Consider the following 24013-nt stretch of genomic DNA (forward strand, 5'->3'; position numbering starts at 1 on the left):
GTGGAGAGTTTGGAATCTGATTGATTGAATGCTTCTGTGGACAGGTGTCTTTTATACAGGTAACAAAATGAGATTAGGAGCACTCCCTTTAAGAGTGTGCTCCTAATCTCAGCTCGTTACCTGTATAAAAGACACCTGGGAGCCAGAAATCTTTCTGATTGAGAGGGGGTCAAATACTTATTTCCCTCATTAAAATGCAAATCAATTCATAACATTTTTGACATGCGTTTTTCTGGTTTTATTTGTTGTTATTCTGTCTCTCACTGTTCAAATAAACCTACCATTAAAATTATAGACTGATCATTTCTTTGTCAGTGGGCAAACGTACAAAATCAGCAGGGGATCAAATACTTTTTTCCCTCACTGTATGATATGGTCATTATTTGAACTGTCTAGCCAGCCAACTAGCTAGCTAGCTAACAAACTAGAAACAAACCAAAACATTGTTTAGAAAGTTGCTTTTAGTTGCCTGGTTTGCTAGATTGACATATACTAAATTCATTTTTAAACAGGTGGGGTTATTGGTGTTAAAATACACCAGTTATGCTAATTTGGACCACCGGGCTGCTGATGTCATGCAGCCTGTAGTTTTTGTGTTTATACTTTTTCATAACGACAATGACAAGTTTGATGTCGGACAACAATAGAATGTTCATGATGTCACTGCGACAACTGTCGATAGACGTAGTATAAATCAGCCTTTAGTCTTGAAATCTTTGGTTGTTTAGTACATGGCCTCATATGTGAATCCTTAAAGACATGCGTGGGCTAAGGTGTGAACGATGCTGAATGGGTGTAGACAAAGAAGAGTTCTCCAGTAGGTGTACCAAAACATTCAAGGGCCGTTTTTTCAAAAGTGGGGTTACAAGTTTATCATCTTTCAAAGCAGAATTAGTTGTTCTTCAAATGTAGTGTATGATGCCCAATTTCTTTGCTCTGAGCCTCTACTTTTATCCAACGTATAAAACACAATTTCAAATTTTGCTACATAAGACCGAATTGAGCCGGTCACATATGCTCAATACAAAAGGTTAAAACAATAAAAAGCCTTACTGTTTGACAGAAAGTGTATTTTTGCCATCATTTACAATTTTGGGTAAAAAATTGCGCTTTTAGGTCGAAATATGTTGCCGCTTTTAGTGTTAAGGATATACTATTTGACTCATAACCTCACACGGTGTTGTTTTCCCCTTTCCCACGTATTATTCTTCGTAACACCTTCCACCGTCTATAGAGGGGATATTACGCACCCTCCGAAATGTTTCTGCCAGCCACGTTGAGGCATTTGGTGACACTTGTTCTGTTGTTATAAAATAATGTATATCTGCATAAATAATACATTATGATGAGATTTATATAAAAAAATGATAGCACAGGCAAGAGATTACCTGTCATGTTACTACTGCACTTCACCAGGTTCAACAAGTACAATCTAATAGCATTGTGCTGTTTCACGATTCCACGATGCACAGGAAAAAGTAATCCTTCTCCCTAACGGTCTTCAATTCCAACATTGAAACTGAGGGATTGGAATTGAAACAGCAAAACAAATGTCCCTACCCTACATGCGCCTTACAAGGTTACAAAAACCCCTGTGTGTTTGTTTTCTGTGTTCAAATACATCTGTTTTGATGTAGAGACACATGCTTTCTGTGACTTATGTTTTGAACATTACAGAGAGAACCACCCAATCAACATGTAGCGCTTCAGACCATCCCCATGTGATGGATGGGCCATCTCAGGAGCAGCTTCCTCTGCTCAGTATAACACATTTGCTGAACAAGATGAAACTATGTTCCTAAACAATTGCTGGTACTGGTGGGTCTGTTTAATCTATTAAATCAACAGAGTAACCATACTGCGAGCGCTGAAACACAAAACTGACATTTCATCAGCACTCTGTGTGCAGTTCAGAATTGCTAATGTGTAGTGGCTTACATTTACATTTTAGTCATTTAGCAGACTCTTATCCAGAGCGACTTACAGTTAGTGAGTGCATACATTTTTCATACTTACAAGGAATTAGATATAAAGGAGCTGATTGACATCTTCAAAAGCCAGAATAAGATTATAGAATAACTTAGAATATTAAACAGCAATATATTCTGTTATCCATTGTCTGAGTTATTTCAAAAGGCATAACATGCTAAATGAGGATAATCTAAGTTAACCATGACCATGAAACCATAGGAATATGAAGGTTGATTCATTATTGTAACATTCTTCGGCAAAGAAAGAAAAACACCCTACACAAACTTTAGAGGGTTGTCATGGGTTGTTTTATGGCTGTTTTCGGAGCAGCCATTTTGTGGTGTGTCTCAGAAGTAGGGGGTTGTTGATGTGATGAGTGTCAGGGCACCTCTGACTCACTGCAGGCTGTAATTCAGCAAGGGGCCCTCCCAAGGGGAAGGGGGCAGTGTATCAATCTGCCCTCAGTATGGCAACTGTTTCCCCTTCCTTTCATGTGGTCAGGGGGTTTACGCTAAGAGGCCTGTATACTTGCTGAGAGTTCCTTAAAATAGGAGCTCATTCATCCTAGCCCCATACGTTATAGAGAGGGAGAAATGTAGCTGGATTGGAAAGAATCCATGATATTAAACAGTAGATGGGATTGTAAAGTGCTAGAAGTAATCATGCCAGGCAACAGGCCACAGGAATGCAAATCATCCTCCACGCCATGAGTTAAGTTAGCAGGTGGCCTCTTATATTCATTGAATGTCAACACTCTTTTTCGATGGAGTGCACATAACATCTGGGCAGGCAGGTCACTGCTTTTAATTAAGTGAAACACAGTCACTCAATGTTCCGCCACGTGAGAAAAAATGCTATAAAAAGGGGAGGGTGAGGGAAGAAAAAGTATAACTGAGTACATATCCTGTGTTCGGTGAATGTCAACACAGTTGTGTAAATACATATTAATCTTTAACCTAATCCCTTTGGTTACCTACATTTCCAAGTTTACTGAACATCCCTGGGCAACCAAAGGACTTCTCTGAAAGTGGCACGTTCTCTCACACTCTTCAGGAAGCCCTACTTGGACTGATTTGTCAGACCAGGGGTGAATGCAAGACCTAGTCATCCCAGGTCTCTGCTCTCATTTCATAAGTGAGCTGCTATCGTGAGATCTTGCATTAGTTAGGGGAATGTATGCTCCTGTTAAAATAACCTTCTTTGATTTTACACTGGTCGGCTCACTTTAAAGGTGCAAGCTTCCAGCTTTCAGAATACAATTTCTGTGTGTGAGAAGTAGATGAAGATGACTTTATTCGTCCAGTTGTACAGAAGGTCCAACGGATATTTCACTTCCGCTTTATCCCGACCCCTCCGAAAGCCACGCATACACACACTGTACATGTTGAAGAGGTTGGAGCAGCGGGCTGCCAAAGCCTACTATGGTGCCCGTGGAGAAGTTGTTGTGGGGTTTTAAGTGCCTTGCTCAAGGGCACAACCGCATGCGATGCCATCTAGGATTTGATACAACTCTCTGGAGAGGCTCGCCTCTCTAACCGCTAGGCTACCTGCCGCTAAACTACTGCATAAATAATAAACAAATAAATATACTTTATGTATACTGCATAAACTTGTCTAAGTTTCAATGAATCCAACTCTTGGTGTGTTAGTGGTTATTAGGGGCTATTTCCTCAATGGTTAACTATGTGTTCATTTTTCAGTTTGAGCTAAGTGGGAGCTGGAATGGCAACTATGTCAAATATCATAGCCCTGATAAAAGAGGTGTTTCTCTTTTTATCTCGAAAGACTGGAGGAACTGTCTTGAACTGAATTGTGTCTCCAAAGTGTTTGTGTGTACAGATTAAACAGAATACATTTAGATATTCTCCTTCTTGGCAGTTATCGTTCTAATAGCTTGGATGTCCTAGCTAGTTGATTTAAAATGGTCACTTCCCTTTGGCAACCCCATGCACAACGGTGCTTACCAACAGCTGCTTGGCAGGGCTCAAGTACCTTTCATGATTTAGTGCTAGCAAAGATGAGCACAGCACAACAACAAGCATTGCTATCCCACCACCGTAACTCAAACCCTGATGTTACTGATATATACTATGCATCAAACAATAATGTAGCGGTAAAACATTTGGGCACTGTATGGTCTAAGCAATATATTTATACTACATTCTCCAAAATAGGAGGAATGCCTCTTTGGTGCCTAGTGACAGTAGATCACCACACACAGCAACAAATGGGATGTTGTAATCCTCCCTGTCAGGAGAGAGCAGAGCTCTGCTGAAGCTCCCAGCACCACTAAATACTATCATTCTCTCACTACACCGGAGATTTACAGGCTCCCTGGGTGGACCCCTATGTTTAGATCATACTTGTCAAACATTTATACATCTCAGACGGTATTCCGGCAACAGTGGATAAAACATCCATAGAATTCCAAACACTAGTACACGAAGACAACCTGGAGGCCTGCAGCTGGATGAAAAAAGAGGCATTGAAGTCTATAGAATAAAGATATGTTTGTCAATGGAGTTTCTATAAGGTGGGCTTGGTGTTTTAGGGTCCTTGAGGGTGGGGAAAATATGGTTATTTTCAAGTTAAAATTGAAAATATTTTAAGGAATGTAAGTTGTCTGTTTACTTTTTAAAGTGTTTTGGTTTCTTTTATTATAAAACATTGAAAGTATTTGGAAGCAATATTTTCAAAAAGATCATTTAATAATATATAAGCCACACTCTAATAATACAGTAACGTGTACTTTTCCCAAACATATATTACTCAAATTATTATGAAGCATAACAACATGACAATAATAATATAATATCCTTAATAATACAAAAATAACAGTGATATAACCACAATTGGGCAAACAATGTATTTTCTTAGGGTGGTTTCATTCATTACGTATTGAGTATGTAAAATGAAAATATATACTGGCCGTAAAGTACGTTTTCAGGGAGCTACTCCACAACTTTTGCCTAGTTTTCATATATTCCTACAATAGACTGTTATTGAACTATGACATTTCCTGGGTCTGAGAATATAGCAGGCCAGTCCTCATGTTTTTTCAGTGAGTGCTCTGGAAAGATATATTCAACAGAATGTATGACATATTTGACGTAGAGGAAGTACCTTTCAGCATAACTTATTTGATAGAAAGCATGATATATACATATATTTTATAGCCAGAAGTCTAAGGATAGGTTTTATGATAGACTGTTTGAAGCCTGTGTACAGTGTAAACATGATTAACATCAAGGCCAGAGGAAAAACCCTAGAGTGTTTTCAAGGAGTCCTATTTGAAATACTTAATTTACTATTTTACGTCATAACTTTAATGTGATTAATGTTGTGCCAGGCTGTTACTCAAATTACATGAATACAGATTCTGCTTTTAACACATCTGAAGGAGAAATCAAAGAGAGTGTTGCAAGTTGCATAGGCTAGTATAGGTTACAATGTGCTTACAAAACCATAATAATACAATGTTGATGCAATAATTGACACTATATCTAAGTAAGATAGCTATACAAAACATTTTCAACTGGTATGTCCTAAAATATGACCTCATTTAACTGTAGCAGCATTATGTAAACCTTTTTTGAGTGGTTAGAATGGTTTAAAACAATGGTTTGAAAATGAAATCCAATGTAACAGTTTGAAAAACAGTGTGCTTGAATAAAACAATATGTTGGAAAAATTGGTATACATTGTTGAACCGTATCCAATAACAATAAGATCCAATAGATCGATATTGTACCTAGAGGTTTCCTTTTACTAAGATGTACAATGAAATGCTATAACTATTGCAATGTAATTGTATATGTTCGCTATGGCCTATAGGAGAGAGTGCTAAGTGATGTCAAATATACATGGACTAATATTAATTGTACAATATTGAGTGTTATCACAAAAATAGGGGGAAATAAATAAGTTAATAAAACTAATATATACATAATACTGTACAGCACATCACACCTCAGATCTATCTATATTGATATGAACTTTTCCAGCAATACCACATATCTGAAATACAATCCCGCTTGCCCATTAATGGCAACCACATGACCTAACAACCATGTTTCTGTATTTCTTGAGGATGACATTTGAGCTGTCATCAAAGTAAAGCACAGATATAGCGTTCAGCTTGGTCGGTGCACAACATGGCTTTGGCACATTGTCAGGGAACATCAGATGGACCTGTGGAAGCAAATAGAAAGGACTGAGTATACAAAGGAGATGGGTAATTCCCGTGGAAATAGTGCCTTTTGCATCCCTTTTGATATTTTAAGTAGAAATTGTGCACCAATATTGATTTTAAAAATTCTGTTATATTAAATGAAGTGCCCTTTAATGAAGACTTGCTTAAGTGCCAACATTCTGCATTTTGACATGTCTCTCCGTGCACCCTCTGTGACTTCTAGGAAGATTTTAACCCACTTAACCCCAAAATGTCTCCAGGTTTTCACCATCGTTGTAAAGCCCTAGTTATTATGTGGCTTTGACAAAGTCAACCCTGTTACGGTCAACCCTGTTACTTTATTTGGTACTTAATTGGCACTTACTATAGTAATTTACTTTTTTCACCTCTTGAGCTGGTAAAACTTGTTAAACTTGTTTTTTATTAAGTTGAACTCTTTATGACAGAATATTCAAATTAGGTGAAATCAATTTATTTTTAAATTTTTAACAAGTTACCCTTCTCAAAAGGCACTGAATTGGTGAAATGACCCAGATAGCATCAAAGCTGCAGTTTGAGCAGCTCAGAAAATCCATATGGTGTGGAATTAATTATTACCATATTGGTAAAGCAATTCAATATGAATTCATGGGAAATAAGCAACTTGTGAGGGTTTGCACATACCAGGGTTTGCACAATGGCGTGATTTGTCGCATTCATATGTGCATTGAGTGGAAAGGAACATTCCCCATCGCAGTAAAAAGCAGCATAGCCTTCCGGTGCAATAATCCAGTCCTTCAAATAGAATAAAGAAAATACAAAATAAGCCTCAAAGTGCTCCTCTTTAAATATTGAAGACACTTCATTGACACTTGATGTGTTTTCTTAAGTCTGTCATATTGTCTGTCTGTTTCTTGTCTACTGCATTTAATACCATGGTTGAAACTAAAAGAGGTGCTTTTTACACACACATATTTGTAACACACATGTTATGACCATGCTTATGTAGAGTAGATATAATATGGTTCAAATAGTGTTCCATCTTTCCTACCTGCCATCCTAAGTCTCGGAAGCTGACGTAAAGTTCATGCTTCTTGCAGGCTTGTTTTTGCTCACTGGTGTTATGATCTGAAAACAACAAAGAATTAATTAATCTCTCAAGTCTGCAAGTTTATCATTAGGCTATTATATACTGTAGTTGTATACAGAAGACATGGGGTTTTTCTTTCATTGAGCACCTGTGAGCACTGTGGTATATTGTTTGCCCACAGTACAATTATTTTTGGACAATAGGAAATGTACACCAAATCAATTATTCATGAAATATTAACAAACTGTTAACAGCAAATGGCAGCACCAACTCATTTATGGTTATTACATTCATGTGGCCACTGAATGGGTGTTGACTGGGTATCCCTAATGCTCTGAACCACATCAGTTAAAAACAGATGCCAAGCTGAAGCAAGTGCACAAAGACTTCTATGCAATTACAACCAAATTAAAATAATTAATTAAGATGGTCATTGTGGATGTTGTGTGTAGTTTAGCTAGAGTAGTTGTATTAGTACATATTCATATCCATGTGCCATCTTCACGAGGAGCTGAAAGAGGTCATAGATTAGGCAGGTAGGTTTACTATTTTGAAAATGTATCTCTTTTATATCGATCTACATCAGGGATGGGCAGCTTCAGTCCTCGGGGCTGAAGTGGTGTCACACATTTCCCCCATCCCTAGAAAACACAGCTGATTAAACTAATTGCATTCTAAACTGAAGATCATGATAAGTTGAATATTGGAGTCAGGTGTGTTGGCTGTGGCAAAAGCGTGACACCAATCGGGCCCCTGAGGACTGGAGTTGCCCATCCCGGAGCTACATGTATACTGCAGTTGATTATTAAGACGTTTGATCCATGAATTGGAACAGCATGCAGCCAAAACAAGGCTCCTTGGCAACAAGAGGCTGCTTGAGTAGACATAACATCCTGGAGTGTGTAACATACTGTTTTAATGCACTAACAGGGAATAACAAATGGGACTGTAAGGAGTTTCATTATCTGAAGTTAAATTGCCAACTTACTCCAGTCCAAACCCAAAACAATGTCAATTATGGTTCACTCTCAGAAAACAAGGATACAGTTAAGGTACAGTATTGTTTCCTGTGGTACAAAATATCAAAATACACATAATGTACCTTCAGAGGTACACATTTGATCTCACATGGTACTGTTCGGCACTTTTTAGGGTACATGTGCAGATAATGCTACATTTTTGTACCCAATATTTTGAATATAAAAGTACAATCATTGGAGGTGTGGCTTATTGGGGTCGTGGCTTTCAGATAGTTATTTTGGGCCACCTGTGAGTGGAAGTGCTGTACCAGTTTAAGTGGTCTATGGTTATGTTAATTAAAGTTTGAGTGTGTCTGCTGCCAGTTCTGAAGTCTTTATAAAGGCTTACATATGAGCATGTGACAATAAAGGTCCTCTGTAGCTCAGCTGGTAGAGCACGGCGCTTGTAACGCCAAGGTAGTGGGTTCGATCCCCGGGACCACCCATACACAAAAATGTATGCACGCATGACTGTAAGTCGCTTTGGATAAAAGCGTCTGCTAAATGGCATATTATTATTATTATTATTATATTATTAAAGGAGCTGTAATTAATATTAACCCTACACTGAGTGACCTTGTCAAGTGGTACGGACCTCGTGGTGTAATGGTTAAGGTGTTGGCTTGACAGTTGCTGGATTCATGTTTGAGTCCTGGTCAGGCTACCCCCTGAATTAGCTACAATTGTGTCAGAGGTGGGTGGAGAGACGTGTACACGTGAGGGCCTTGTTATAGAAAACAAGTACATTTTTGCCACTTAAAAGGAACAAACGGCTTTGTCACTGTGGTGGTACCCTAAAAAGGCAAATGCTACCTTTTGGCTCTTTTAAGGTACAAACTGCAAGGGTACAATTATTTACCTATAACTAATGGTACAATGGACGTACCTTACAGGGTACCACTACAGTGGCAAGCGTTTGTACCCCTTTAAGTACAATTCTGTACTTTTTTTTCTGAGAGTGTAGTTTAATAAGCCCACCTCCAGTTTTGGGTGCCCGTGATGATTCCTGTTGACCACCTGATTTGTTGCGATTGTGATTCTTTCTCTTTCCACCAGCGGCCCTGACAGAGCGCAGCAACACTTCACTGGCCTTGAAGAATGACACTAGGAATGGCTGTTTGGATTGTGGCCCATTCCTTCCAACGATGCCAGCAGACTTCATGTTTATACTCCGTCCTTTTAAAACAACAAGCAATGTGAATAGCAGCAAACAGAAGCATAATTAGATACGATATAGGGGAGCAATTGCACAAGCCAAAATTGGGTAAAATGGTGTCAGTATAATATATTAATGTAAGCTTGCATTGTTGATATGAGCAAAGACGTATGATAATTTCTGTTTTCCAATTCGTATTATATGTTATGACCGGGTAAGACGTATGATACTATACGTCACCAATTTGTATGATATTGTACAACTGCTATATGACCGCTATTCCATTCATAATTTAACCTAAGCTAATGTCTCTAATTCATAGATCATCCCAAAGAACATTTCATCAATGTCTTGTGGTTTTAAAGAAGATACCAAATATCCGTCTTCATAGTATTCTTGTCATAATTGTTAAAACAGTCAGGTACTCCTTTGGGTTTTGAACTGTTTTCCTCATTTCCCCACACACACAAAAAACTTCTACCAAATGAAAAAAATGAAAAACATTTGATGTTTCTCCAATCTTAGATGCAGTGATTATGGCTCAATTTATGATAGTGAGCATGCATTATTTTCCAAACAAACGTTGTAACATGAACATTATTCTTTAAAAAAAGAACAAATTAACTAAAACTGCCTTCATCGTATAAGCTCTCTATCCTCAGTTGCTTTTGACACGTGAAATATCAGATCCTGCTCTGAAGCCCCACCTCTATGAGGGATGGGCATCTCAGGATGATCACTCCTACTACGTGACATGAAAAGGTTCTGTCCTCACCATGAAGCCAAGCAACAGGTGTTCCCCTGGGCTCAGTTCTCCTTCCACTGTTGATCTCCCAGTCAGTCACTGGGCTCTGTTTTCTTTTCACAGGGCTTATCCTACCTTTGCTATGCATAGGGCACACAGCGCTGTCTGTCCTTCTCTCGTCTGACACACAGGTTATGATATGGTATGTATCTCTTCATGTCTGGTAAACATCAACATCTCAACCTCAAACCTTGACAACACAGACCTGACCTCTCCTCTATGGACAGCTGTGTCTCCCTCCAAGACGGCAAAGAACCTGGGTGTGACCTTGAAGACCAGCTTTCTCTGTCTTTCACAGAGAACATCAATGACTCTGTCCGGTAGAGACTGCCTCTAAAGCAGGGGTCCCCAATTACATTCAGCCGTGTGCAGATTTTTCCTTGAGCGGCTGGTCAGGGGCCGGAACATATCAATAATTTGTACACTGTAAATTGACCGCAAGAATCCCAAAAATATATAGTATTTGACAAAAACAGAATAATTTCAAACCTTGATTACATTGGAATACGATCACATATGCCTCTATTTATGCGTTGGAATACTTGGGAACAGATTTCCTAAATTAACATCACTTTGACCTAATTTCCTGGTGATTTTACAGTCTAAAATCACCCACGGGCAGAATTTGGCACACAGGCCGCCTATTGGGGAACCCTACTCTAAGGTATCAGTGAATATCTACTCATTCCTCACAAGCTATTAAATACAGCTCCTAGACCAGTCACTCATCATCTTGCTTGGATTACTGCAACTCTCTCCTAGTCTGGCTCCCCGCTCGTGCCATCAGAGCTGTGCCGCTCATCTAGTATAATGACAGTTTATCCAGAATGTCACCCCATTTCTCAGCACTTTCACTGGCTACAGTTGGCAGCTCACAGCAGATTTGGCCAGATGTTTTTCGGCCCTCCAGGACTGACATTGAACAGCCCTGGCCTACATTGTTTTGATGGAAATTGCTCTTTCCAATCTGTATGCAAAGTCAATTCCTGGCTTGACCAAGGTTGGTTGTTCCTTATCTGGATAAGAGTGTCTACTGAATGACTAAAATCATTTCAAGGCAAACTACTTTTGAAGCCTGAGGTAACTACAAAGTTTAACCTCTTAAGGATCAGACTCTTTTTTTCAATTTTCGCCTAAAATGACATACCCAAATTTCCACAATCGTTAGTGAGTGCATACATTTTTCATACTCCATTTGAAAGGAAACACTTTGACGTTTGTGGAAATGTGAAATTAATGTAGGAGAATATTACACATTAGATCTGGTAAAAGATAATACAAACAAAATAACATGCGTTTCTATTTTTTTTTTTTTCATCATCTTTGAAATGCAAGAGAAAGGCCACAATATAATATTGCAGTTTAGGCGCAATTTAGAGTTTAGTGTGTGTGCAAAGTTTCAGATTGATCCAGTGAAGCATTGCAATACTGGACTATTTTGTGTCAAGTCTGCCCAAATGTGCCAAATTGGTCAATTGATACATTTTCAAGTACATAACTATACAGAACATACAAAAATGATATGGTAATACAAAATGTAAGTTTACACACTCCCAGGAAATGTCATCCATGATGGATCATTAGCTTATACACTAACTTTCACACATCTAGATGGCCGGGCCGGGTGGGTGTGGTGCCAGAGACAGCAGAGGTTCAAACTGTAGAACCCAGTTCCTACATTTTAATATAAAAATGGATTTTATCAAACAAAACTATGCTACATTTTATCTCTGGGACCCTCAGGATGACAAATCAGAGCAAGATTACTGAATATAAGTACATGATTTACCTTCAGAGGTGAATGTATCAAACCAGTTGCCGTGATACATTTGTTGTTGTTGTGCACTCTCCTCAAACAATAGCATGGTATTTTCTCACTGTAATAGCTACTGTAAATTGGACAGTGCAGTTAGGTTAACAATAATTTAAGCTTTCTGCCCATATAAGACATGTCTATGTCCTGGAAAGTTTGCTCTTACAACAGTCATGCTAATCACATTAGCGCACGTTAGCTCAACCATCCCATATATGGGACACCGATCCCGTAGAGGTTAATTGCTTTTCTATATTTAATTCCCTGCAACAACAAAGGCGGATTAAAAATACTGCTTCCCTTACCATCCAAAGTCTCCACAGAGAGCTGCAGACCCATGTTCTGCAGTGGGTTCAGCACCCAGTGGTTACTGGTGGCTGTGATGTCAAAGACCAGCCAGCCCCCATCAGAGGCCTTGATCTTTTTGGAATCCAACAAGAATGTCTCTGCATCCCTGTTAAGGAAAAAAAGTATATAAAATCGATAAAAAATAACAGGTGAATGCATGTGATAACTTGACACATGGCAATGCACATACATTACTATGAGTAAACTTTGATTTACTGGATAAAAACTATTTAACACAGGGGTGATATAATTGATGGATCTTACTCTCCTCTTTCAGCTCTGGAACTAATCATGAAATTCCTGTTTATCCACTTTAATGTTGTTAAAACTTGCATGGGCCACACAAAGAGAGAACACATGCTTCCTCTGGGTCGTTTAGACTTGGAAGCAGTCAAACAATTAATGAGGCCCTGACCTGCCATATTGGAAATCATTACATAAACAAAGTATCATTGAATAATCACTACAGGATGCAATTTATTCCAGCGTTCTCTCTTAGATCTGAGCCAAAAACATCCTTTGACAAAAATGTATCTTACTATTTAAATGTGTTGTTCCATGTGCTCTATCCTTTGAGCCCCATATTTTGAAGTAAATTCCTCTGAAAAATACTCCTCTCTCAAAGGAGTGCCTAGTGACTCTTTAGCCGGATTAGAGACAATCTGTTTTCACAACCGCACAAAATATGGATAAGTTGGATATTAATCAACCAGTCACGTACTCAAGGCCATAATTGCCAAGCAGTGAAAAAAACATTTAAGTAACACATTTGTCTTTACTCTACCACCCATTTTAAATCATATTTGGCTGAGCTGCTGAGCAGTTCAACACCAGCTTAATGATAGCTCCTTGGGGGAGGAGCAGAGAAAAGGGTGCTGAACTGTGAAACTCTGAATAATGTTTATCAAGCCGAAAAGTCACAGTTAGGAGCTGAGGAGCTAAATGTGTGATGGCTCCAGACCTCGGTGAGCCATAAAAGAGAACGCGATGACTGTGGCCTGGGGCTTCAGATGGGAGAGTTCAATGACTAGGACCTCCAGAAAAGCCCAAGAGGGTCATATCTCCCCTTCAATCACCCGCACACATATTTGGCCAGTGAATGTGGGCCCTGCTTTAAGTAGACCCCTGTGTGTTCAGCTATGTCACGGCTTCCAACTTCCGGAACATTGTTAAGAGAAGCAGGTGGGCATGAGGGTTACCATGGGAACCCCCTAGGCAGCCCCTAATGGGCCCACATGGCTTCTACTGAACTGGGATGCAACAAGCCGCCTGACAGGCAACACATAGACCAGGAGGAGTGATAACTGATGGACTTCCGAGGCTTCACAAGTGGTGAACTTGCTAATGGAAAAGCTTTATCCGTGGACTATATTTGTAAGGGCCTGGTGTGGTGAGAATGAGGCGGAACAAGGTTGGAGATACAAGGATGAGGTTCACAAATAGTCAGTCAGATGAAAGGAGAGCAATATAGACAGTGCTTGACTTGGAGTGAAATAGGTTCCGGTACTCATTTTGGGTGTCGGTACTGTTTATATTTTGGTGCAGGAGCTCCACAATACTTTTGAGCTAATATTCTATAAGAGGAACAGGAGCCCAAGCAATATAACATTTTAGGTGCCGGTACTCAGCTCCGGTGAGCTCCTGCCCAAGTCAAGCACTGAATATAGAACACTTGTAGACCAGGCAAAGATAAACTGTAGAATTCATTGTTGAAATCGATTTATTTAGTTAACATGTGCAAACGTTTGTTCCAAAGTTTCAATATCTTATTGAAAACATATTATTCATGCCCAAATGCAAATAAAGTAAAAAGGTATGTTTGGTCTTAATCAAAGGAAAAACATATTTGGACCAGAATGTATGCCTAACCATGTTGCTGAGTCTGTTTACACAGGCAGCCCAATTCTGATCTTTTGTCAATAATTGGGCAAAATATCAGATTTGGGCTGCCTGTATACAGCCTTATTGCCTCCTTTCTTGTTTGTTTCATTTTAAAGGATTGTTTCATCATACACCAAGCTGTGTAGGCTACTGACTGTGTTTACCACAGCTACCACTCTGATTTCCATAGAAGACATATAAGATAAACAGCACAATGGATGTTTTTAGTTAATAAAAAGTGTCTGCTAAATGACTAAAATGTAAATGTAAATGTAAATAGGGCAGAATATCTAGAAACTTCTAGATTTTCTCCCCCATTTGGAATCAAAGTTAAGATAACACAAAAGTATAGTTAAGCTTCTAAATTATAATATATTTGTGACAAGCTTCCATTTTGTGGCATTTCTGCTTACTTTGTGCCACTTCGTTCTCTGCAATATCAATCTATCGCCAAAATGTGCATATCAGGTCATGATTTGATAATTCAAAGGAGACAAATGGCCTTCTTGAAGACACTTGAAATAAGCACATTAATCAGTATAAAGTCCTTCCAAACTTCCATGATGTGCTAGTGTAAACAGGATGTCCTTTATTTTATGCCTAATTGCTTGCCTCAAGTGTTTCCCAGACCGTGCAGGTTTTAAAGGGACATTTGAAAGCCTCCCTAGGATTAAGCTGACACAAGCATGTCCCCAAGGGCAGATGCTCAACTTTAGACAATGTTATCTAAAGACAGCCACTTTCAAATTTGAAGCTAATTTAAAGTGGCAATCAGAGTGGAGCTGAAGGATGGGACTAAAAACAAACAAAAGATTACTATTGTAAAATATAATGTGTCCGTAAAATAATAAGCTGGAAGCAGAAGCCTAAGTGTTGTTGTCCATTAGTTTACTCCAATTGGGGGAGGGGTGGTAGGGTTAGGGGAAACTAATAAAGGAATATATATATATATATATATATATATATATATATATATTTTTTTTTTAAATATATATATACACAAAACAAATATATGGGGGATTGGAAATTATGCAGACAATTACATTGATGGAAGCCACAATCTATCTGCAATATTAAAGCTGATCTACCCCCCCCAAAAAAATGTTTTTATATTAATAATAATTGTTTTTTTTAAAGTGGCAATCAGAAGGAGAAACAATAACAAAGCGGTATCTCCGCCTCTGTTTCGGTAAAAAGCTGAGGGATGGGCTGGAGAACTCTCAAATTCATAGACAGAGCTATGGATGCAAGAACATCCATGATATCAAAATTATAGTTCTAACCATGTTTTGAGGCTATATATATATATATATATATATATATATATATATATATATATATATATATATATATATATATATATGTTTGTTTACATTTACTTTGTTTACAGACATTAGAATAAGAGAAGCTTACAGTGAGGGAAAAAAGTATTTGATCCCCTGCTGATTTAGTACATTTGCCCACTGACAAAGAAATGATCAGTCTATAATTTTAATGGTAGGTTTATTTGAACAGTGAGAGACAGAATAACAACAAACAAATCCAGAAAAAACGCATGTCAAAAATGTTATCAATTGATTTGCATTTTAATGAGTGAAATAAGTATTTGACCCCTCTGCAAAACATGACTTAGTACTTGGTGGCAAAACCCTTCTTGGCAATCACAGAGTACAGACGTTTCTTGTAGTTGGCCACCAGGTTTACACACATCTCAGGAGGGATTTTGTCCCACTCCTCTTTGCAGATCTTCTCCAAGTCATTAAGGTTTCCAGGCTGACGTTTGGCAACTCGAACCTTCAGCTCCCTCCTATTTGACCTCCTCTCAATCAGAAAGATTTCTGGCTCCCAGGTGTCTTTTATACAGGTAAAGAGCTGAGATTAGGAGCACACTCTTAAAGGGAGTGCTCCTAATCTCAGCTTGTTACCTGTATAAAAGACACCTATCCACAGAAGCAATCAATCAATCAGATTCAAAACTCTCCACCATGGCCAAGACCAAAGAGCTCTCCAAGGATGTCTGGGACAAGATTGTATACCTACACAAGGCTGGAATGGGCTACAAGACCATGGCCAAGCAGCTTGGTGAGAAGGTGACAACAGTTGTTGCGATTATTCGCAAATGGAAGAAACACAAAAGACTGTCAATGTCCCTCGGCCTGGGGCTCCATGCAAGATCTCACCTAGTGGAGTTGCAATGATCATGAGAATGGTGAGGAATCAGCCCAGAACTACACGGGAGGATCTTGTGAATGATCTCAAGGCAGCTGGGACCATAGTCACCAAGAAAACAATTGGTAACACACTACACCGTGAAGGACTGAAATCCTGCAGTGCCCGCAAGGTCCCCCTGCTCAAGAAAGCACATATACATGCCCGTCTGAAGTTTGCCAATGAACATCTGAACGATTCAGAGGAGAACTGGGTGAAAGTGTTGTGGTCAGATGAGACCAAAACGGAGCTCTTTGGCATCAACTCAACTCGCCGTGTTTGGAGGAGGAGGAATGCTGCCTATGACCCGAAGAACACCATCCCCACCGTCAAACATGGAGGTGGAAACATTATGCTTTGGGGGTGGGGGTTTCTGCTAAGGGGACAGGACAACTTCAACGCATCAAAGGGACGATGGACGGGGCCATGTACAGTCAAATCTTGGGTGAGAACCTCCTTCCCTCAGCCAGGGCATTGAAAATGGGTCGTGGATGGGTATTCCAGTATGACAATGACCCAAAACACACGGCCAAGGCAACAAAGGAGTGGCTCAAGAAGAAGCACATTAAGGTCCTGGAGTGGCCTAGCCAGTCTCCAGACCTTAATCCCATAGAAAATCTGTGGAGGGAGCTGAAGGTTCAAGTTGCCAAACATCAGCCTTGAAACCTTAATGACTTGGAGAAGATCTGCAAAGAGGAGTGGGACAAAATCCCTCCTGAGATGTGTGCAGACCTGGTGGCCAACTACAAGAAACGTCTGACCTCTGTGATTGCCAACAAGGGTTTTGCCACCAAGTACTAAGTAATGTTTTGCAGAGGGGTCAAATACTTATTTCCCTCATTAAAATGCAAATCAATTTATAACATTTTTGACATGCGTTTTTCTGGATTTTTGTTGTTGTTATTCTGTCTCGCACCGTTCAAATAAACCTACCATTAAAATTATAGACTGATCATTTCTTTGTCAGTGGGCAAACGTACAAAATCAGCAGGGGATCAAATACTTTTTTCCCTCACTGTATATTATGGGTTCTGATAGGGTATGACATTTGAACTAAGCTCATTAGGCATTTATAAGTTATATTCTTCAAGAATCAATAGGTACACAAAATTAATTTATAAGTCCAAAAATGGTTGTAGCAACTGCTGACTGCCCCTTTAAACTGTGTTCAATTTCACAATGTGTTAGGTTCCCTCTCATGCTATGGTGATTCGTAGATTGGTTGGTTGATTGATTGGTTAATTGATTGGCTAATTTACGTATTGATGAAATAATTAATTAATTAAATCATTAATTGATTTATTCATCCATTAATTTGAAAATACATTTACAGCCATATCACTGAGAGACTACATCTCACATATGATAAAGAGTTCTTCCATTCTCAAAATATCCCGCATAAAAACCCAAATCAGCAACCATTGTGGTTCTCTATCTGGCAATAAGGCCAGGGTAGAACAAGGCAAACTGGTTTGTAAACTCACATGGCTGCACCTTTTATGTACAGGGATTCAGGATGCCTATAAACAATAATAGGGGACATTTGAGATGACTGGTTCCTCTCAGTTAAACAGAATAAGATGTGCTTTCCCTTCCCTTCGTATAGGTTTTTGATTGAGGAATCCACCACTCTAAACCATAGAATGATCAATTACATACAAAGTTCATAACATAGTTTGATTTAGACAACATTTACAGTGACATTCTAAAGAGGTGTAAAACTGGATGTCAAGGATACTCTACAGTATATAGTACTGTTTTAGAGAAAACAACCTTGTGGAACATAAAGAATATACAGGTCAGCTTATTCTATAGGTAACCTTCAATATATTATGTTCCTTCAGAGAGACTTTAAATGCCCATGGCTGAATTTCTATCCCATTTCAAATCAAATCAAATTTCACAAGAATTTACAAGGTGATGATGTACTTTATATATAAAAAATTGAATTGGGATGATTTGGCGGGTTGAAATGAAGGTCAGCTGGTGCTTACTTGTTTTGATATTCCTTGATGACCTGGTGGATGGTGACCTTCAGGGTAAAGTTCTCAAAGCGGGCATGACTGCCATCTTTATAGATCCGAAACTCAGCAGCAGTCACCGCCTCTCCCTCCGGGATCTGAGTCAGGTCGAAACGGAACTCCTTGAAGTGTCTTCGCTGATGGGAGAAATCTTTGTCTTTCTCCACTGAAAAAGAAGACAGGCTGGTCCATGAGGACTAAATAGAGGATTTGCATAACTGCATAATATTTAGAGAGGCAATGCAAAAACCTTATTCAGATCAGTGACTAATATTACAGATACCTTCCCTGAGCCACAATAGATACAAAATGTGTTGCACAGACAGAATGTGGTGAGCCAGCATTAACCTGCCTAACTGAAAAAAAAGGTAATTTATCAAATGTTTTCACATTCCAAAAGCCAATCCAAACATTTTGACTCCAACAAAAGCACTCTCCAGTCCATTTAATCAGTCAAGTGAGTACAGGTAGCAGTTTCCAGACAGGCCCTCCACTGTGTGCAGAACTGCATTCTCTGCCCATGATGAATGGGCTGTCAGTTAAGAAAAACAGGCTGATTTCAATTAAAGACACTTTCGTCTGCCCTTCAACGTGACAAAAAGAGACCAGACAGCCTTTTTTGACAAGATTTGAGTGACTGCTTTGACCTCATTTGCCAACCTAATGTTGACCTCCTGTAGTTCCTATACAATACATTGGCCGTGAAACCTATATTTATCTTTCTCTGACCAATTTGTTTTAACTTGTTTGATGATGAATGAGTTTATACTGAATATAAAAAGTGCACATAACAAAATATACAGAACTTATCAATACAAACACAAACAAAGAAGAGCAAAGACAAGCAGAGTGCATTTTCAACCCTGTCTGCAATCAAAGGCATGCCATTATGCAGTCAAGAAGACACAAAGTGACAGCTAACCATCCAACACTGTTGCTAAATAGCAGCATAAAAGGATTGGGGTTGAGGTGTGTTAGTGTTCTGGCACAGCTAGTGAAATCATAGAGTCAGTGAGTCCATTTCACTGATAGTTTATCTACAGTGAAAGTCTGTGGTTGCTTAACACACACAGGTCAGGGGTCAGGTCTGCCAGTTACAGATTGGGCTTGCACCATGATTAGCTATGGGTAGTAATGTGAAGCAGAAGTGAAGTTGAGTATATCAAGCATTTCAAGTGTCAGATAGCTGCAGATTAATTGGGAGGGTGGTTTGACTCACTAAAAAGTGTCTGCCACAGTTTTAGTGAATTAACTTTGTTTATGGAATTCATTTTTGATGTCAATTTGGAAGAAGAGGAAGTAGAGAAAGTATACATCTTTTGTATAATTTTTCATCGTAATGTCGACAAGAGTGAATATGCATTTTTCTGAATACCTCACATAAATGATCTAATAATCAATAATAATCACAACATTCTTCTATGCTACCACTATTAGTATTATAGGAGTTAGTGGTAGCATTAGTGTAGTGAAGTCAATTATTGCTGTAGTAGTAATACTTGTGTAAATAGTTTCATTGAACACTTTACCACTGACTGTCCCCAGAATGAGAGCACAGAGCTTTCAAGGCTGACTGTGTACATGCCATGCAGCTCTAATTGGAAACAGATGGGACTGACCAAGGTGAGGAATTTTAAATCAAACGGCACCTTCACACCCATATATTTGACATGCTCATGCTATATCTCTTATAAGCCTATTTTTTGTAAGATGTGTCCTCTGTAACTGTCGTTTCTGTTTATCATAATGGCACATGTCAGCAAGTATAACATTTCACTAGCTCCCTAACAACAGATCTTAGACTTTATTGTTTTTTACTGCTGGTGTACTAGCCCTTAAATATATATTTCACTCTCCATTGGGACGTAATGTTTAATGAAAAATGACACAAAGACGAATGAACAATGCTACTGCTTTTACATATAACTGCCCAAACCCAGTGCCATGAGGAATAAGTGCTGAAAAAGCGCAGGCCTCACTCAATCGCTTTCCTTTCTTTAACAACAGGAAATAATTAAGGTCAATTTAACCAAGGTCAGACAGTCATCTGATAAGTTATTATGAACTTCTGGGTCAAAGGTTAGAGCTACTGATGAAACATAGTGCAAATCATTCTTATCAGAAAGCCTTTCTTTACGCTACAATAAATGTTGACAATTTCAAAACATATAAATACTCCATATGAAGTATTTTGATAAACATCTATTTATTCAAAATACATGGCCTGTTTCCTAGGTAAATCAAATATGAAGGTTTAAGAGAAAAGTCATGTATTTTAGGGGAAGTATGACATGATAATATTGCAGTTTAATATTTTAAGATCTCCTTAGAGTTGAGAATTTCAAGAATGTCCATACAAACAGCTTTTTTGCTTATTCAAACCTTATTCAAAGAGCATGGATATGGTCTTCAAAATGTGGATTGTTTGTGCTTTTACCGCTGTTTTAAGGTGTAAATATGGTCCTGTATTAATATCAGGCATCTCAAAGTCTGAAATAGAATCTGATATTGAAAACGAAAAAGACTTCAAACATCAACAACAGTATCATGAAATGTGCAGCATTCAGACAAACAGCACTGTGACCTTTGAAGAGAATTTGCAAACATATTTGTGAGCAGTGTGCCACTGTTCTTGCTATAGGTGACAAACGGGAAATGAAGGCCTGCTACTATAGGGATAGCCTATAACTTTTATTAATTGGAAATGTAATTGAATATCATCATTTTCTGCAACAAAATGAATAGGCTTACATAGGCTACTGTGGAAACATTTGTTTAACATGTTTAGGGTTTTTATTGTAGTCTAATGATTTAGATCAAATTGAAGAAAAACAAATAATCATTAATTTTAATATAATCAAGGTTGTTAAATTTACATTTTGACGAATCTATCTGGTATTTTTTATATATAAAAACATGGTCTAAGCGTATGTTTCCAGCACTGAAGGAAATTGTACATGGACAATATACATAAAATAATATAATATATAAACAAATCTAAACCTTTATATATTAGTAGTGAGAAGGTCATGTGACAATTCTAAGGCTTAAAATACTGTGGTTTATTAGTGGCCACAATATTTTGGATTTTTTTGGTGCTGGAGCGCATGGCATAAATCAGGCAGCTTGAAACTTTTCTCAAGTCAATTCACTTACTTACCTAAGTTGACAAAGCTCATAATCATATCAGCATCGTTGAGAAAGTTGGTGTCGTGAGATGTAGTGAGTGGAGGGCTTTGGCTCGTCAGAGGGGCCGCGCGGTAAGGTTGCGCCACACGAGTGTATCCCTGCGGATAGCCGTAGTAACCTTTACGCGAGTTTCCGTGAGCCTTCCCGCTGAAACCTTTCCCTGTAACCTCTTGTATTCCCAATCCTTCTTCCTCCTCAGTAGTCATGGCATTGTACAGGTCAAGCATGAACAGGGGTGCTGAGGATGCTTGTTTTCCTGGAGAAAAGGGCCTTGGACGATGTGGTAAACCCAAAATAGAGAGAATCTCTCTTTGAATCTCTCTCCGTTCATGGTTACGCAATCTCCTGTAAATAAAACTAGAATGCACATGGTTGTCGCCTAAACCACAATGAACGCAGTGTAGAAAACTCAAGCAGCTCCATAAAAGTCCAAATGTGGCCCGGTTCAAAGGAATGAAGGCTCTCATCTTACAAGGATGTTTTTGATGAGGATGTTACACAGGTATACAGTTGTTACTCGTGTATAAAGTTTATCTCCATTTTAATGCAAATATCACAATTTCTGAATGTTTTCTTGCAGTATAACATAAAGGTTACTATGTCACATCACTTTTTAGGAGAACGCCTGCCTGCAATGATGTTCTTTGAAGTCTCACATCAATCTATGCTGTGGAGCTGTCCCTTCTCTTCGGCGTGAGGTCCCAGTTTTCTCCAGTCCTCCACTTAAATCCAATGTCTCACTGTCACATGTTTCAAAGTAGGCGCATCAAATGTGGAATTGTGACCTTCTCTCGCACCTTAACTCCACTTATACACAATAGCATGCAGGTACGCCCATAAAAGTCGAAAAAGCCCAACACCTTCATTGAATAGAAAGATAACAACCCCTTTGAGTGATGTCGAGGAAATCAGTAGACTATATAATAGCACCCGTTGCCACTCGTTACCACAGCGCTTAACGTTTCTGGAAAATGTGTTGAAGCTTGTTGTCCATCCAATGAGTCCATCCCACCCAGCCAGGACCAAGTTTTTGCATCCACCTCTAGCGGCCGCAATAAAACTTAACCGACATGAAGACGAATGTGGCAGCTCGTATGTGTAAGGTGAGACACTTGAAATCGGAAACCTGTCTTAACGAGTCAAAGAATAACAACATGGCCATTTAATTACCTCTACAGGGTTGGCCAAATCCGTGCGTTTTAGGAGAGGACATTTGGACAAATGCGTAATTGGATTATGTGTAATTAATTGAATCTAGAAATCTATCAATCAACGTTCATATTTGACCACATACAACATTTACATTTTAGTCATTTAGCAGACGCTCTTAACCAGAGCGACTTACAGTTAGTGAGTGTATAAATTTTTTCATACTGGCCCCCCGTGGGGGAAGAACCCACAACCCTGGCGTTGCAAGCGCCATGCTCTACCAACTGAGCTACACGGGGCACATAGATCGATGTGTTATTTGGATAGGCCGATCTATTTTCAAAAGGTAACATTTTTCTGATTCCCTGAAAAAATAACAATGATGCTCGTTTTAGCTCCATGAAGTTGGGAATAATTGTTTTCTTCATGAGAAGACAATGGGCTGGTGAGGTGTGACATGTGTGCATGTTATCCTAATGCCTCAACCAACACCTGTCCTACCTGGGGCTATGGTCCTAATTACAATGGTAAATAATGGGATTCAAAGAGGATTTTTTTTCAGGCATGTGTAAGCCTGTGTATGCTGTGAGAAACGGGCTATTCATGTGCTATGCCCTTTTATTTTATATAAAATATTAACTTTTTAAGGAGTTGATTGCAATAGTTACATGCAAAAACAACCTGTAACCACTTTGTAGGCCTACCTCAGCTTTATTATTATTATTATTATTATTTTTATTTTTATTTTATTTTGTTTTATTAGGCCCTCCTGTAGCTCAGTTGGTAGAGCATGGCGCTTGCAACGCCAGGGTTGTGGGTTCGATTCCCACGGGGGGCCGGTATGAAAAATGTATGCACTCACTTTAACTGTAAGTCCAGAGCATCTACTCTGCCTTCAAGTTATCATTTTTTGCTCGGCTCAGGTGCAGTAGCTGTCAATATGATCCTCAAGACATATTGCAGCATAAGGAATGTTGTATAAAGTATATATTTTTCATTAAATCGACTAAGTATCCCCGTTGATTAAATTATTTCACAGCTCAGTTGCAGAATTATAACCGCATTGCGCCATCTAGTGTACATCACCTGTTAACACAGACGGAGAATGAGACACATACACACACCGAACGCACGCTAGCTCGCACGTACACACGTACACACGCTAGCATTTATAAGCGGATAATTTACCTCA

The 24013-nt window shown here is 38.9% G+C and overlaps 1 protein-coding gene across 1 annotated transcript; it reads right to left on the reverse strand.

Moving 5' to 3' along the window:
• Positions 1–4697: 4697 nt before the first annotated feature.
• On the reverse strand, positions 4698–22609 carry LOC311131176 (bone morphogenetic protein 5-like). The gene is made up of 7 exons (XM_084164023.1): positions 21644–22609; positions 18457–18649; positions 12331–12479; positions 9230–9427; positions 7194–7270; positions 6827–6937; positions 4698–6162 (listed from the first exon to the last, which is right to left on the reverse strand). The coding sequence occupies exons 1-7, from the start codon at positions 22137–22139 to the stop codon at positions 6013–6015; spliced, it is 1374 nt and encodes a 457-aa protein (XP_084020149.1). The 5' UTR covers positions 22140–22609; the 3' UTR covers positions 4698–6012.
• Positions 22610–24013: the final 1404 nt, after the last annotated feature.

This window comes from Coregonus lavaretus (assembly GCF_964263955.1).
Source record: "Coregonus lavaretus genome assembly, chromosome: 1".
NCBI classification, from domain to species: domain Eukaryota; kingdom Metazoa; phylum Chordata; class Actinopteri; order Salmoniformes; family Salmonidae; genus Coregonus; species Coregonus lavaretus.

Coding starts and splice junctions, on each gene's coding strand:
- LOC311131176 (XM_084164023.1), bottom strand. CDS start 22,139: ATGAGAGCCTTCATTCCTTTGAACCGGGCCACATTTGGACTTTTATGG. Junction 12,480..18,456: donor ATCAAGGAATATCAAAACAA/GTAAGCACCAGC, acceptor TTTCCTTAACAG/GGATGCAGAGACATTCTTGT. Junction 6,938..7,193: donor TCCGAGACTTAGGATGGCAG/GTAGGAAAGATG, acceptor TTCTATTTGAAG/GACTGGATTATTGCACCGGA.